General features: G+C 39.3%; 1 protein-coding gene across 2 annotated transcripts in view; it reads left to right on the top strand.

Annotated features, from left to right (window-relative positions):
• Positions 1–16666, top strand: part of brinp3a.2 (bone morphogenetic protein/retinoic acid inducible neural-specific 3a, tandem duplicate 2) — a 37211-nt gene extending 20545 nt beyond the window's left edge. For both annotated transcript variants that reach the window (XM_054602880.1, XM_054602879.1), the window contains 5 exons: positions 6768–6873; positions 7041–7277; positions 9682–9904; positions 13372–13714; positions 15433–16666. In XM_054602880.1, coding sequence (XP_054458855.1) covers positions 6768–6873; positions 7041–7277; positions 9682–9904; positions 13372–13714; positions 15433–16203 — 1680 coding nt within the window. In that variant the 3' untranslated portion in view covers positions 16204–16666. The remainder of the gene's footprint in view (positions 1–6767; positions 6874–7040; positions 7278–9681; positions 9905–13371; positions 13715–15432) is intronic.
• The last annotated feature ends 190 nt before the right edge of the window (positions 16667–16856 follow it).

The following is a 16856-nucleotide window of genomic DNA, read 5'->3' as shown; positions in this document are numbered from 1 at the left end:
TCTGTAATGTTGCTATTACCAAGCCAAAGTAAGATCATTTACCTTTTCTTAAATAAAGGTAAATAAAAGCCCCCAACACACTTTCTAAGTAGCCTTCAATTAGACTTCAAATTAGCAAAGCAGCTAATTAAGGCAACATTGGGATGTAATAAAGTAGATGGAGAGTATATTTTTTATTCCACTCGAGTTGGGGAGACCAATATAACCTCCGACAGAGTTTTTTTCTTCAACAGCAGAGATCAAGTGATCTATTCTAAGAAGCCAGGCATCACAAACATAAGGCCTTCTGTTCCTGTCTCTTGTTATAAAGCCGCAGACCGGATATGATTGTCAACATGAACCTGCATAAAATCACGGTACATGATTTCTCGGGGTTTAAGGATTTAAGATTTACCTCTCACTGCCAACTGGAGTTGCCAACATAGGAATCTGCCCGGAGATATGAAACCCATCTTTGAGTGAAAGCAAATCACAATCACCAGGTATATGATGTGATATTTCTTCCTGTACTAAAAATATCACAATTAAATCAAAAAACATTGCCAAATTCGTAAATAGCAGAGCGTGGGGAACAACCATGGTAGAATAAATGCATAAAGAAAATATATTTTTTCACTGCAGTCCACGGGAAATGATATGCACAAAATGACAATACAGAAGGATTGATTTTTGTTTTTGACTCTGATAATTAAATTTGAATCCAATCCTAGTGTGTAATAATACAGATATTTAATGTAAGAGCTCAAAAAACATTAATCCAATAACAAGAAAGACCGCCAATAAATTAAAGAAGACTCAAAAACATACATATCATCAAACAATACTCTACTAAATACATAAAGGGAGTCTTGAAATACACAGGTCAGGCTGTTCTCATCCAGTGTTTACAGCTCTACCTTTGGAGAATAATGCGCTGTAATTCATATCCCGCATCATCAAATTGTCTGTTATCCAGGTAATCATGAATAAGACCGCAAAAGCAGGCACTGGGCAGACAATAGAGGCAGCGGGTTGGTAAAATAAAAAAGCGATCTTTCCGCTTGCTGTTCGTTCCCCGTGTGAGAGGAGAAGTCAACCTTGATTTATTTGTCACATAATTACGTACTTCAGTAATGGCATTTCCTGAGGTATTTTAACCCAGACGATAATCTTGTCCGAAACCTTATTAAGTAGTTCAGGATCTTTTGCTAAACAGGACAAACTAGTGCTGTTGCCTTAATCTAACTAAGTATTTCCCAATCTTTTCTTAAAATGAACTAAAGAGTTTTGTTGCTTAAACCTAACTTAGTTGTTTCCTGTGGAGGTAGAAGTCATTTTTTTAAAAAGACTGTATGCAAGTAACGAGGGGAAATTGACACGTGTTGCTGGCTTTCGTCGGAAAACGCATGAAAAATGAGGAGAACGTTTTCGTACGCTGTCAAACGAATTGTTGTATGTGGATAAATTGACCGATTAATCTGCATGCAGTGCAAAAACTGTTCATTAGAAAAAAAATCACAATTTCTACTTCAATTTCAATACTGAATGTGTTTGTTGCTTTCAGGTATCATTTGAAAAAGAGAAAACTGCATCTCTAAAAGTAATGATTTCCTTGTTATGATACAGTGATAACGCAAATACAAACGGGGGAAATTATAGTTTTTATCAGCCTGCTTGTGATAAGATATGATCTTCAGCTACCATTACACATCAAGTCTGGAGGAAGCTTGGTGATGAGTGCATATGGTGAGGGGAAGATACATGAATCTTAGCGAAAAACAGCTCACGACTTCAGGCAGCATGGGGTTAATAGGGCCACGGAGCGGAGGATGACCCTTCTTTCTGCCTTATTTCATCCTTTGGAACATACCGGCAGTCGGGTTGTGAAGTGTGGCTTTCTTTGCCATAGCGGCGCATGAATCAGACTCCATGTACTTATATCAAAGCTCTGTCCTCTCACTACATTGTGTTCAGGGAGGGTTAGGTATTTCTTTTGCTGCTAAGGTGAGTGCATCAGAGGTGCAGAGGCTGATTCTTTTGTCTGTTTCATTTCTTGGGAATTGAGTTTTTTTTTCTGTAGCTACAGAGAGGAAGAGAAGAAGAGAGAGTGTGCCTTCATGCTCCAAAGACAGTCATCCAGCGTGACTGACAGGTGGGAAGTAGAAAGAGGAGAGAGTCACCTCCATCACTGGTAGAGAGTGAGTCAAAGGAACGATACATTCCTCCACACTTGTGCATTATTTCCACAGGGCGCTGACCCACACAGCAGCAGAACAGATACAACTAAGCAGTACTCTGCATGAATTCAAATTCAAACAAGTTGAGGAGCGAATAAGAGAAGGCTGGCGAGGCAAAGACCCCCCTGCTGTCTCCGTGCAAAGGGGAAATTGAAGCTCATTTTGGAAGGAAAAGTCCTGTTACTCTTGTGGTGTGCCGGGGATTGGCTGTGGAAATTTGGGTTGTCTTAAAGAAGTCCCGGCCAAGAGCAAACTGTGATCAGGGTGGCTTGTTTGTACAATGAGTAATGACTCCAGTTGTGCGAGAGCGTCAGGGATAGTTTTTGCTATGATTTGAGAATTTCATAGACTGAATCGATGGCGATATCCCCACCTGACTACGGCCATATTTGCCTATCCGTCTGCATACAGTGATGAATGTATTGTGTTCTCAATACGGTAGAGAAATACATTTTTGTGTTCCCTGACTGAACTTTAATTTTACTGGTACAGCAAAAACACTTTAGGTAGACAAAAAAAAAATACACCTCCATATAATGACACACTAATAAACTAAATAAATGGCTGATGAGAAAATACTTAAAGCTGTATTTAACATGGAATAAAATGACACTTTGAAGGGTATTGCTTGTAGTGATTATCTGGTGTGGGCGTGGCCTCCCTCCTCCTGGCTCCCGGCTCTGCTAATCACACTCACCTGTCACCCTCTGCAATCAGCTCATCAAGCATATCAAGCTCACCTGCTTCTCATCAGCTCAACAGCATGCATAATATCTACAACGGCTCTTCAGCCACTGGCCAGTTTGTTTTTTCTACCTCAGTGTTAAAAACATTGATTCAGTCTGTATCTAAGCATGTATCGAAGTTCTTTAAGTAGCGGATGTTTATTATATTTCAAAATCTAAATCCTGGTTGGGTATTAGTTTGTTACTCTAAAGTTACTGCTTTTATGTGTTGTCAGTCATTTCATTGAACAACTGTGCTTTTCCCTCACATTCAAATACTACACATCATTAAGTCACCCTCAGCTCAGAATAAAACCTCCTATCTTTTTTTGCGAGTGGAAGTTTTGCTTTTTTTAATTTATATATATAAATGCTGTGACTGTGTGCATACAGTTGTCAGCTGTCACTGATGGAACATAATTCCGATACTATTGGAGATTATATGTTTAATATTCTTAGTGAGCAGGATTATGGTGCCGCAGCAAAATGTTTTTTTAAAAGGCTGCATATAGTAAGTGCAGGACATGTTTTAACAGCATTGCAGTGCCAGTGATTCAACCTACATGTATTAAGATGGCTGAAATAAAACCACTTAATGTTGTTGAGCCAAAATCCATATATTTGTCTAAAATGTAAAACCTGTTGTACTTAACCTCAACACATTTCCAAGTGCAATCACCAAGAAAATTTTATTACTGGATCAGTGAGCTTGTAATCAATTATCTATGTCTTAAATCTATATTTATTTATATCAATCTTCATATATATATACATGTATGTATATTTCATCTTCAGTTGCTGGGATTTGTGTTTTGTTCCCATCAGATTAAAGCTGCACAAATATATTTAAAATGTAATGTAGGCCACAGACTAATACACAGTCAGATTCCAGCACTGTATCACTCATTAAGGAAATATAAGTCTGATAAAAGATTAATTAAAGGACAAGACTAGATAAAACTTTTAACTTATTGAAATTTTTCTCTGCTTTGACTCTTGTTTGAAGATAAATGTGCTCAGTCCAAATATAGCTTACACACATTAATATCTCAACGTTTACTGTGAATGGTGAATTGTGGTATTGGAGCGCCATTTTAATTCACCTCGCAGAAGCTTAACTCAGACTGAACAAACTCAGATCAGCTTCTCTGTAAGTGACAGCGAAGAGTTTCTCAGGGTTAGCCAACTCAGAGTTTAGGGTTAGGGTCAGAGATTGTTAAACTTTATTTCTGAAACAGGGCCCTGGGATTGGTTCCCACTCCTGTCTATTACATTTTCACACTCATTCATCGCATTGATTTTGTTGGTTTTGGCCCACAAAATTTGGTTAAGTGTCTTTCACTAAACCTGTTTCCATCTGCAGAAAGCACCCCTTTTCACCAGACACTCTCTGACAAACATACTGGACCTGACCAGCCCTAAACATCAACCAATGAAAGTTTGGGGCAAGCTGGTGAAAAAAAAGATGATCTAAAGCATTAACATGTTCTCAGGAGCTGGTGGAGACCAAATATGAGCTAAAAAGAGATTCGGTATTGGATTTACATTAATCAAGTTGACACATATAGGCTAATGCTGTTGTTATATGTCTGCTGGATGTGTACATAGTCAATTAATTTGGGAGTGGGAAAAGCTTAAAGTTTTTTAAAATTCCTATTTTAAAAATAATATTTGAATAATTAAGATAGAAAGATTGGAGTCTCCCAGATAATACAACATATGTGATCAGAATTGTAGTTATGTCTTCATTGTTGGTTCAAATATTAAAAAAAAACACTATAGTTGCCAATTCTTTTGTTCCAAAATGTACCCGCATCTGAAAGAAAATGTATTTTGATGCAGATTATTGCTAGCTGTCAACTTAAAATGCCCCTAAAAAAAAGTGTTAAGCTCTGTGATTGGATGTTTCTTACCTAAATGCACTTTAGGAGTTTTTGCTAACTTTTTGGATCTACATAAAGCCTTTGACCTTATAAGTAATGAAGTAAATCTATTCTTATATTAAGCAGCTCTTCAAGTTTTGTACTTATGGTTCATTTGAAAGAGTTGAATTCCCACTTATTCTTTGAAGTGCTCCAAATGTCAGCCACTTGCATTGTGAATGCAGCAAATAAATAAAAAAAGAACTCCTCCCGCTTTGCAGATCTTTTGTTTGCTTATCTGTTAACTATAATTATTTTAAATGTGATCTCATCCCTCCTCCTCATATTTTGCCAATAGTTCAGAAGCATTTTGCGTTGACAGACATTGTTAGGGTTAGAAAAACATCATGGTTTGGCTTAAAATAAGTTTGCTTGTAACATTATATGAGCTACGGATAAAACGTCAAGTGACTCTATGGCATAATGTCACATAACATCTCTTTCATGAATTAAAATTATTTTTAAAAGTTATTTTTAAAATGTTTGATGAATGTCATTGTTTCGACTGCCCTATAATGGCACTAAACCATTTAGTGCGCTCCATGAAGTTAGAGCAGATCTCAACTCCTCTGTCAGGCTATTTCAAGAACCAGGCACATAAACAGTGGAAGTTGTTGTTATTTTCCAGTATGTGCAAAAGTTTTGTGGTAATTCAGAATATTCCAGCCTTTAGAATTACTCATCCGCTGTATGTGGCTGATAAAACTTTCTTCTTCTTCTGCTTCTCTTGCTCCTACTCTGCTGTTTGAATAAGTCAGTGACATACTTTAAGACTACAATACCTGGACTAGAAGCCCACATCATGAAATAACAATGCAAATATACCAAAGAAAGGCAGAAATCTTCCACAAAGCTCAAACTTTTGACCGAGCTTTCCCTTACACAGCCATGTGCCAGGATACAGGTGGCCAATAATGTCCTATTAAGTATTTTTAATATACCACTATGTATCTAGAGTGAAAAGCAGCTGCTATGCAAAGCGGAAATTGAATGCTCTGCTCATCAGTCAATGTTTTGCCGTATGGCATATCATATGGCATATCAAATAATTCCTTAAAAAGATTCACTATTCATGTGGTCTGAAACGCAGGGCCGTGTCTCATTTCCTCACATTCATATCAGCATTAAAATCCCTCATGAGGGAAACAAGGGATTTATCATGTGATACAAATATTGTTGTCAAGGAATTGCACTTAAATTATCTTCATTTCCCTTTTTCTCATTCACACAGGATATTTATTCTTCCTCCCACAAACCCCTTTCTTCTGGATTAGGCTTTTGATTAAAGAGCCCCAAACTGAGTTTTCACTTCACGGCAGCACCGGCCTCATATGAGGTTCCCAAGTCCTTCAGCCCTCTATGATTGTGTTACTGATCGACTGACCCTCATTGTCTTGCCTCATCCATCTGTCACTTTACACCAACTGTCCTCTGACAAGCCTGACCAGGACAAATCGCTGAACAAAATATGGTGTCCTAGAACCACAAAGAGAGAAAAATGAGAATCTGTTAGATTCTCGCCGCTTTGTCACAGCAAGAAAAAGGACAGTGTTGAAATAAGACCTCTTCTTACAAATGAAGTGAAAGAGGATGCATTGCTGGAGCTGCTTTGTGGCAAAGGTCAATCGAAATGTCTTCAATCAGCGGCTAGACGAAAATGGAAATGTGTAGCATTCTTGCAGATAAATGAGTTCGGGAAGCACTCCTACTTCAACTAAGAGGAATCTAAATGAGCTTACCCCAGTTTTCGTTTCTGTCAAATTCACAAGTTCAATCCATTATGTAGAAACTACTTTATTTAAACAGAACAGAGGACACCGATTATGCTACACAAGGCACATTGTAGCTCCCCTCAAACTAACGAGATCATATAAATCATCCTCTTTTCTTTGGTTGTTGTCCAGGTGACAGAGACCCGCACAGGTCCTCTTGGATGCAGTAACTATGACAACCTTGACTCCGTTAGCTCTGTGCTGGTTCAGAGCCCGGAAAATAAAGTCCAGCTGCAAGGTTTGTCAGATTTTTCCACTTGTTTGTGATTTTTTATGAAATGTTTTAAAAAAATCAAACTGAAAAGTATATGCACATGGGATGAACATCAGATTTATAGATTTAATTAAGTAAGTTATTAGCCCAGCCCTACATTACTACAACTCTTTCACTGTCTTGGTTTACAGGCTTGCAGGTGATTCTTCCAGACTACTTGAAAGAAAGCTTTGTACAGGCAGCTCTGAGCTACATAGCCTGTAATGGAGAGGGTGAATTTGTCTGCAAGGACAATGACTGCTGGTGCCATTGTGCCCCCAAGTTCCCAGAGTGCAACTGCCCTTATATGGACATCCAAGCCATGGAGGAGAGCTTGGAGAGGATCACAGAGACATGGGGGATGCTCTATAAAGAGTTTGAGGAATCCGGTAAGAAAACTATGGATTTTTGCACCTTTTACGTTGCATGCCTCATATTAAATGCAGAGAAATCAAACCTTTAGAATATAGATTTATTTAAATCATTCATTCACAAGAGAGAGGAATGATGAATTAAACTGCTTTATCTGCACTGTTTAATCTGTGTGAGGTTCCTATATGCATGTTCCTCCCTATTCTATGATTTATAGGTGGTCTATAATAGCTCGCTGTGAATCCTGTCCTGGAACACTATCTGCATAAAGGAAATTAACTGTGCAACAGGACCAGATTATTATTATTTTTAAATCAACAGCGTTCGGTAGTTTACAATATGTGTAGAGCAGATTAATCAGCTATGAAAGCTATTTATTGCCAAAGCAGCTTTTCATATCACCGGGGAAACAGAGTTTCAGCGGAAGCTCTTAGCATAATGTTTGGTTATTATTGCTGTGCTCGGTCACCCTGTCTTGGTGATTATTACTCAGGTGAAATCAAAATGGCTGTCTTTTTTTTTTTCTCTCCACTCCTCAGATTTGGCTGAAATATCCCTAAGTGCAATTACTTTTAAAGTTTATGTTTTAATAGCTGAGTGTGAAGTGAGGGCAGGAGCGTGCCCAGAATGTAGACACCTGCAAGTGTCATAAAAGTGTCCTTCAGCGAGGACTATCACAGATTTCTAGCTGGCTGCTTTCTCAGTAGGGGAAGATGCCAGGAAATGGTCTAACCGTAAGATTGAATAAGGACTCCTCCCTAATACCAATGCTATCATTCAGCATAAACCAAATGGTGAAAAAACAGGACATGTCACAATCAGAAATCCAACCTGTTATCTATTGTTTTAATCAGGACTTTCTTTGGCTTAATGCAATTACAATATGTGGTTTTTACACTTTTTCACTTATATCTTGTGAAATTTAGGAGTATAGGATGAAGTGAAGATGACGAATGTGACAAAATCACATTAATTAACATATTTTAAGGTTTATAAACTCAAATAGAAATATCTAACACATACAAAACATAATGGTGCAATGTAAAAGGAGAAAGGTGGATCAAGGATGTTCACCTTTAAGGATATAAATTACGAACTACATGATAGTGTTACTTTTATGTGCAGTATAAGTACAGATAATTGTTGCAGTCGTAATACTTTCAGGGAGGTTATACTAAGCCTTTTAAACAATAATATATTATGGTGGAATTAATAATGATACCTTCGCAAAGCTCACTCTGTATCATAAAACCAAAGATCCCATTAACATTTTGCTCTCTGCTTCAAAGTGGCCCTGTCAATTATTTTATTATCTTTTGAGTCTGGAGGTTTCCTTTTTGTTTTACCGAACATGATCAAAATGTTGTGGGTGAGCTGATTTTTCAAAGCACCACATGCCAGATACTTTCTCCAAATTCAAGGTACTCCAAATAGAACAGGCTGCCAAGGTATGTCCAATTTCAAAGGCCCCTTCAAAAGCCAGTGAAAAATACAGCCATCTTTCGACTCAACCAGGAGGAAACAACTGCTGCATCCTCTGTGTTTGATAGCAACCCACAATCCAATGAGCACTGGTCCGTTGTGTAATGGAGCATTGAGCTGATCCTTGCCAAGTTGTAAAATCATGAAATGTCATGTCACCACATTGTATTTATGAGCTGTTATATTATTGGCTGGTAAATATGTTATATGATGACATTAATAATCCAGGCCAAGCATGAACTTAAAATGTGTTCCAAGACATGTAGTAAACACAGGACATAAGAATCTAAGTATAAGGCCACAGAGATATATTTACTGTTAACATGGTACACTATTTGGCAGTTGTCCATCATATGTAAAATGAAAATGTCAGACCTCATACTATACAATCTGGCATCAATGTAGCAACATTTATCATGATAAAACTTAACGTTGCATGCAGTATAGACCAGTGTCTCCCAAACTTCTTATATACTTTTTTTCCTGGTAACCAATTTATTAAAATTGACAAATCATCACAACTAAATTCTCAAAAGGCCTTAATTTGTGCATTAATGAACATTCATGACGATTTGCAATGCCATTGCCATTTAGTTGGAGTTACCAGGCTCTCCCGCTCTATTCATTTCCTCTCATCAGTTGAACAAACAGAATGTTTGTAGACTTATTATATCTAATGCTACAATTATCAGAACAATATGAACATTCAGGCTCCCTTATGTGGCTCAAAGGTGTACTGCAGGTATACATGTTAAAATTTATTTGGCAACCCTAATACATGAAATCTCCTGCAACCCACCTATGGGTCTTAACCCAGTCTTTGGTAATGACTGGTATAGAAGATAGTGGATGATTACAATCCTCCTGGAAATAAACATGGCAATGTTGTTTTTGATAATGAAATGTTAAGATGTCTCCATGTCTGGTCTGTGGTTACAGATGAATTTAAAGCGTTCTATACGAGGCTCCCACAGAACTATTTCCTGAACGTGTCAGGCATCCAACACTTGTGGTCAATGGACAACTTGTTCCAGTGGCGGTATGAGCAGCTGGAGAACAGCATGAGGGTCCTTTACGGTCGAGCCCAGAGAGTCATCTTCAAGCTCTTCAGTCTCAGTAAAAGATGTCAACGACAGCCCCAAGTGCGCCTACCAAGAGAACGGTGAGCCCAGCCACAGGAACACACATCGCATGTGTAATCGCAGAAAACATTTTTAAATTAAAGCTTTGCCTTTTTGTAATGTTTTGTAATCTTCATCCTTCCATTACTGTTTGATGTACACTTCCATGAGGTTCCGGGATATTTCTGCCCAAAGCTACGGTACATTTTGTCACAGCCTGCAGTTCTCTTCATTGATCATTCTAATGATGTACAGTACATCACTTTAGTATAACATTCTGCTTAAATGCAGTGAAATACCATTAAATTAAGCACAACATCTACTGCAAGAGAACTGTAGCCCAGTTTTTATACACACACATTTGTTTTCATTTTGCAAATCAACATAAGTGACCTTATACCTGGCTTACTTGGCTTATATCGGCTGCTTTAACAGAAAATTTCAACACACGTCTCTGCTCCATAAAATATTTATTTGGCTTCAAGAAATCCTCATGAAATCATGAAATCTTGATGTCATTTCAATGGACTTCATCCCAATGAAATCCCTCTGAACCCTGCATTGGTTTCAAGGCCACAAAGAAAAGAAACTACTTTCCTCAGCTTTTGCTGCTGAGAGAGGACAATCATTTTTCACATGCCATCAAGAGGCCACTTGTCAGTAAAAACACACGCGCACATAGGTCATTTTAAGCCATTGACTGATGCTGAGGACAGTTTCCGAATTTCAAGTTAGTGATTTAGGACAAAATAAGATTCACATTTACTCAGGCCACCTTCCTCTGTCAGAGGGGCTGATTGTCCAAGGTGATGAATCCGACCATTACTGTCAGTCACACTGCTTTCAGATGGACCGAGCTTCAACAGTAATGGCGCGATGCTAGAGAGCACAACACATAAATCAACTGGCAGATTAATCTATACAGTGGACTCTGTTCAATGTCCGGTCTCTCTCGCTCTCTCTCTTTCTCGATTTATTTTCTTCTTCTTTCTCTTCTCTGTCTCAGTGCTAATCTGTGTCGTCCTCTCCACAACATTGCCAGCAGACACATTAATCACTGATCTATGCAGCTGATAATCCCACCCACTTGCCAGGAAAAGGAGTGGGAGCGTCATCGCCCTCATCCAGGCAGTGTTTATCTATGTTATTACCGCTGCATCAACTGGCGTTCCCTTTCTTTCCCCTCTTCACAGAAATCTCCATACTCAGTGGAAGGAGATTGAGTCAGTTTTGCCTGGGAGAGAAACGGAAGCTCTCTCGAAAAAAAACTTCACTTTGCCTTTAACATCCTGTTTGAGGCACTTGAGATAGATGAGAGATATGTGATTGATTTTGCATCCTGGGGCCTACTTTTTTCTCTGCACTGACAATTATGAGCGAATAAGCCAGTCAAAGCAGCAGTCAGCTTGGCTTTTATTAGGCGGGTAATGATAAGACTGCACAGCACACTTGCTGAAACTTTTGCCATTAGGCATAATGATCCACATTGTCATTCAAGTGATTCTTTCAGTACTTCTGCTTTAATCTGCGGAGTAAATGCCTTTCTTGTGCGTAGGCTTCAACCAGAAAAGGTGCCGGATTTTTATATACGGCGAGTCCTCTCATCTTTGTTTGACTACTAAGAGAGTGCAATTAAGATTTGACTCTAGAAATGTTGAATAGCTTTTTAATTAACTTGTCAAGGGATTCAGTGGAACACACCAATTGCATATTTGCAGCCTCACACTGTTTCAATTACATTACGGTAGAGGAACTCACACATAGGAAAAATGTCCAGAAGGCATTGCAAATTATGAAACTGGACTTTTCTTAAATTATATTATCCACATTGATTAGTTTTGATTGACAAATTGACTGGTTGGACACATTTCTGTTTATAGCATGCATACAGTACCTCTGATAGAAAATGATTGGTAGTAAAACCAGTGGAATAAATCACATGATAAAAAACATTATTTTTACCATCTGATGCACAAAACAGACAACAATGGAGGAAAGAGTGCAAGGCAGAAGCAAACAAATGTGAAACATTTTACAAAATAATATAAAAAGGCAGAAAAGTAAATTACAATATAATAACTGCAACAAAAAGTTAAGGTGTAGCTCAGCATGTTTGTACCTTTATGTGGCCAAAATCATGCCTGATCCTTTAAAAAGCATTGCAGGAGTTCAAACTCATTGTGAACTAAGCTGGAGAAATAGTTGCAGGGAGCAGGAAGGCTGTACATAATCACACCAGGGAACTAACAGTACAGCTGCAGTCTTGTCTTGGAGACTGCTTTGCTCTGCTGAAGCTGTCGGACGTAAAATGCCTTGCCCACAGGTAGCAAGTGATGGAAGGGAAGAGCCCTTTCGGTTCATTTCCATTGACTGCTTTTTCCTTTGGGGGGTTTTGATATTCAAATCAGTGATTTTCTGAACTAAGACTTGCTGCCAACTGCCAAACACACAATAAGATCTGGATACAGAGGAAGGATGCCTCAAATGTAATCCGGCAAACATTTTCAGATTAGCATAAAGTTTACCACAATACTAACTCATCAAAGAAAAAGGTTTTCTTTTTTTCCTGAAAGGAAAGCCGGCGGTTTGTACTGTACATCCCTTCTCTCCAGCTATAGCAAAGAGGATGAGAGGCATAAAGGGATCACAGTCAAGAAAGTGCTACAGACGGGAATCAAACTCTGGCCCACATGGGGGAATTATATGTATGTCTGAGAGTCAGTCACCCTGAGGCTGCAGTGCACTTCTAATATTTATGTCACAAACGGATCAAAGATAACTTTCTCTCTCTTTACCATCTCTCGCTTTCCCTTCCTTTTGAAACACCAATGTTTTTTTGCATATGTAACCTACAGTCATGGGGCAGTTTATGATAACAAATAACTGTATACTCCCCAAGGACATCAGGAGAGCCTGACTCAATAGCATATACGTATTCATGCAGACACTTCCATCCATCCACTAGGAGATCATTATCCTAGTGAAAATATCCAACTGGAAAGGGGTAGACTGTTGGTTTGCTTGATAAGCAAAAGTTGGAGCTGTGATATTGGTATTAAACTCTAAACAGTTTAATGCTCATACATCTAAGACGGATTGGAGGAGTGACCTAAGTCATTTTTGTTTTGGACATCTGTGTTATAAAAGTATTGTGTAGTGTAATGCAATATAATGAATGAAATTATTGAATAAGGATTGAAAAGCTGCTGAAATATTGATTTATGTAACTTCAAGATCTAGAAAAAAACACATTTCACAGCAGTCTTTAGACCGCACCTCAACCATGTTTACTTGTATCCTCTCAGGCCTGTCTGCATACCTTATATCGTACTGATTATGCTTTCTATCTTTTAATGAGCAAGCTGTCTGCACACCGTGGCAGGTGTCCCGGCCCTAATAAAGCTGCTACCTATTAAACCAGCTCATCCTATAAGCCCTGTTCAATAACCACTCCCACTCTGCCTCTCTCTTTCATCCTCCTTCTGTCTTTCTGCCTTCCCTGGTGCAGGCCTCAGTCCTACTGGCTGAGTCACATGCAGTCGCTCCTGTATTGCTCAGAGAACAACCAGCTTGGAACATTCTCAGAGGAGCTCCAAAGCTGCAGCTGCCGATACGACCACAGCCCCTGTCAGCTGCCGCCGCCTTGCTCTGTTGGGGATGGCTCGGCATGCGCAGCGTGTGCACCAGACAACCACACCCGCTGTGGGAGCTGCAACCCGGGCTTCGCCCTGATTCAGGGGGCCTGCAGGTCAATGGTGGCAGACTCTACGGAGAACTACCTGGGATTCGAGACGGACCTCCAGGATTTGGAGCTGGGCTACCTACTCCAGAGAAGTGACCGAAGGCTAGAGGTATATTTTTTCCTTTAGCCTTTTACTTTATGTCTGACCGAGAGCTGAGCTGTCTTTTTAAAGCAGTATCCTGGGGAGGATATACTTACTCATGGGAGCCACTCAGCATTACAAAGTCTTGCCCTTCTGGCTACTGAGTAAATCACAGTTTCCCCATGTTTTTCCTTGTATTTTTTGAAACAAGTGTTGGATGTTCTGATCATCTGAGGGAACTTTGGGTTCATTGGTTATAAAAGAGAATAATAAACAAAACCAATTCAATTTTGTAGTGATTTGATCTGTAGACAATGATATATGATGAGGCAGTTATGGTCAAAAATAGACTTAGTTTTTGTTATATTTTAATATTACACAGGCTTTGTTTGACAACACTAGATGTAACTTATTTTTTGCCTCAACGTAATATTATTTTATATAAATATTAGCTGGAAGGGTTTTTCTTGCCCTCGCAAAAAGCGACTCCTAAGTAGATGGACATTTCTCTAAACAACCATCCGGAAGGCCACTGGATGTGGGGGAATACTTTGAAAACAACAAATAAGTTCGACTGTGTGTTGTTGTTTTCTTTTTTTGTTGAGCTAAGTAACAGTTGATACAATGGAGTGATGAGGAAGATGCAGAATAAAGAAGTAACCTAATACCTATTTTGTTGCCTCTTAGGTTGTCCCCACCCCTTCCTCCCTGCCTTACTTTCTTAAGTATGAGTAAGGGTATGCTACATTTTAAAAATCATCCAAACAAAAAACTCAGCACAGTGTTGCTAACTACTTTTCAATGAAAGTAGCTAGCATCTACAACCAAACTCGGCAACGCTGACAGCCTTTCCCTTAAGGCCCTTGAGAATTATCATTATGAGTTTTAAAATATCATAAAGGACTTAAGCAAGAAAACACTGACAGCCTTTCCCTTAAGGCCCTTGAAAATTATCATTATGAGCTTTAAAATATCATAAAGGACTTAAGCAAGAAAACATGGCTGTTAAATAGCAGTTTGTGGAAGACTGCGATGATGAGCAAAAAGTGAAAAGGGGCAGATTACGTGCAGGCAGGCAGGTAGGCAGGTAGGCAGGTAGGCCGGTTAACCAGTCCAATCGTTTTATTCAGGCCGAATTAAAATGTTATAAAAGAATTGTCAGAGCACTCGATTCATTGATTGTTGTAAGGATGTAATGGGTATTTCAACAAATATATAAACATTGTTTTTTTAAGAATTACCAACCCTACCATTAGGTGAATATTGGCACATAATTGTGCTTTCATTTTGGCCCATGGATGTATTTAGAGAACTGGATTGCATGTTCCAATAATTTCAATGGAAGTTGCTCAGTGGGCACCTAAAAGTTCCTCAGGCTTTCGCTTCATGGGCCCAAAGCATACGAACATTGGAATGTTTGTGGTGCTCAGATAGTCTTCATTTTTAACAGCTACAACTATAGAAAGCAGTCCTGTTTGGACTCAAGCATGTCACATGGCTCACAACTACAATTACTTGTTCTCTATGTTATATACTGTACCTCATAACCACAATGGGCCTGTTTCGACATGAGGCCGGTACTTCAGTAGCATGTTATCCCTTTCTGAGAAAATGCACAAATGTATTCCATAGCCAATTATTAAAACTCAAACAATTGGTTGTGATCTTGTTTTAAGGTTTTCACTGCATGTATCACTATGTTCATGAGTGTGGTACGTCTATGTTCATGTCTGTGTGTCCTATAGGTCCATGCAATCTTCATCAGCAATGACATGCGACTCAACAGCTGGTTTGACCCATCGTGGAGAAAGAGGATGTTGCTGACGCTGAAGAGCAACAAGTACAAGTCCAACATGGTCCACATGCTGCTGGGAGTATCTCTCCAGATCTGCCTTACCAAAAACAGCACCCTGGAGCCTGTCCTTACTCTCTACATCAACCCCTTTGGAGGGAGCCACTCAGAGAGCTGGTACATCCCTGTCAATGAGAACAATTTTCCGGACTGGCAGGCCACCAAGCTGGACCTTCCCTTCGAGTGCTATAACTGGACTCTGACGCTTGGCAACAAGTGGAAAACCTTCTTTGAAACCATTCACATCTACCTTCGAAGCAGGATAAAGACTCAAGATGGAGTGAATGATAGCTTATATTACGAGCCTTTAGAAGTAACTGATCCTGCTCGGAACCTGGGCTACATGAAGATCAACAGCATCCAGGTGTTTGGCTACAGCATGCACTTTGACCCGGAGGCGATCCGCGACTTGATTCTGCAGCTGGACTACCCGTACACCCAAGGGTCCCAGGACACTGCCATGCTTCAACTCTTGGAAATAAGAGACCGGGTAAACCGGCTGTCCCCTCCGGGCCAACAGAGGTTGGATCTGTTTGCTTGTCTTCTGCGACACCGTCTCAAACTTACTGCCAGCGAGGTGGTTCGCATTCATGTCTCCTTACAGGCCTTCAGCTCACGTCTGCCCAATTCGATGGATTACGAGACCACCAAGTTGTGCAGTTAACAGCCGCTTGAAAGGAGATCTGGATTGTCCTGTACTCAACTCCTGGACATCAGAACGTTGCCCATTGTGGTGGAGATGCTTACAGTTGGGCTCTCTCTCTATGGGGAACCAAATTGTATGGTAAAACAGGAGAGAACCACCTGTGGACAGCTGAAGAATGTACTTATCTGGCTGTTTTGGTTTCTGTTTTGTGCCAACTACCTTCAGTGCTAGATCATAAAGAATGAGGTGGACCAGCAAGAAAACGCACAACTGTTTCACAAGAACAAACTATTCAACAAAGACTTCTACAATACAAAATAAAATGCATTAAAGTTGATCCATCCTGTTTCAATATGACTCTGCTCATTTATACTGTAAGTACCAATGCCAAATGAATGGACATTTGATGGTAAAAATGGTAAAGTCTGTTTGTTTGTAACTTTTATATGTTCCTTTGCTTCAGTGACAGTGCACTTTCCATGAAGACCTGAAAACAGTGGTGTCAGTCAAGATTTTGTAGATAAATTGATATTAAAACATTATGTTATAACAGATTCAAGCTGTTGGAATGTTTTTTTTATTGATACTTCTGTACTACGATCTTCTTATTCTTGATATGATCAATTAGAATTGGGGTAAATTATTTTAACTGCCATGCAGTCATCCTTCGA

Source organism: Anoplopoma fimbria, chromosome 8 (genome assembly GCF_027596085.1).
Source record: "Anoplopoma fimbria isolate UVic2021 breed Golden Eagle Sablefish chromosome 8, Afim_UVic_2022, whole genome shotgun sequence".
Lineage (NCBI taxonomy): Eukaryota > Metazoa > Chordata > Actinopteri > Perciformes > Anoplopomatidae > Anoplopoma > Anoplopoma fimbria.
Note: the sequence above shows the minus strand (reverse complement) of the source record. Positions and strands in the feature narration are given on the sequence as shown.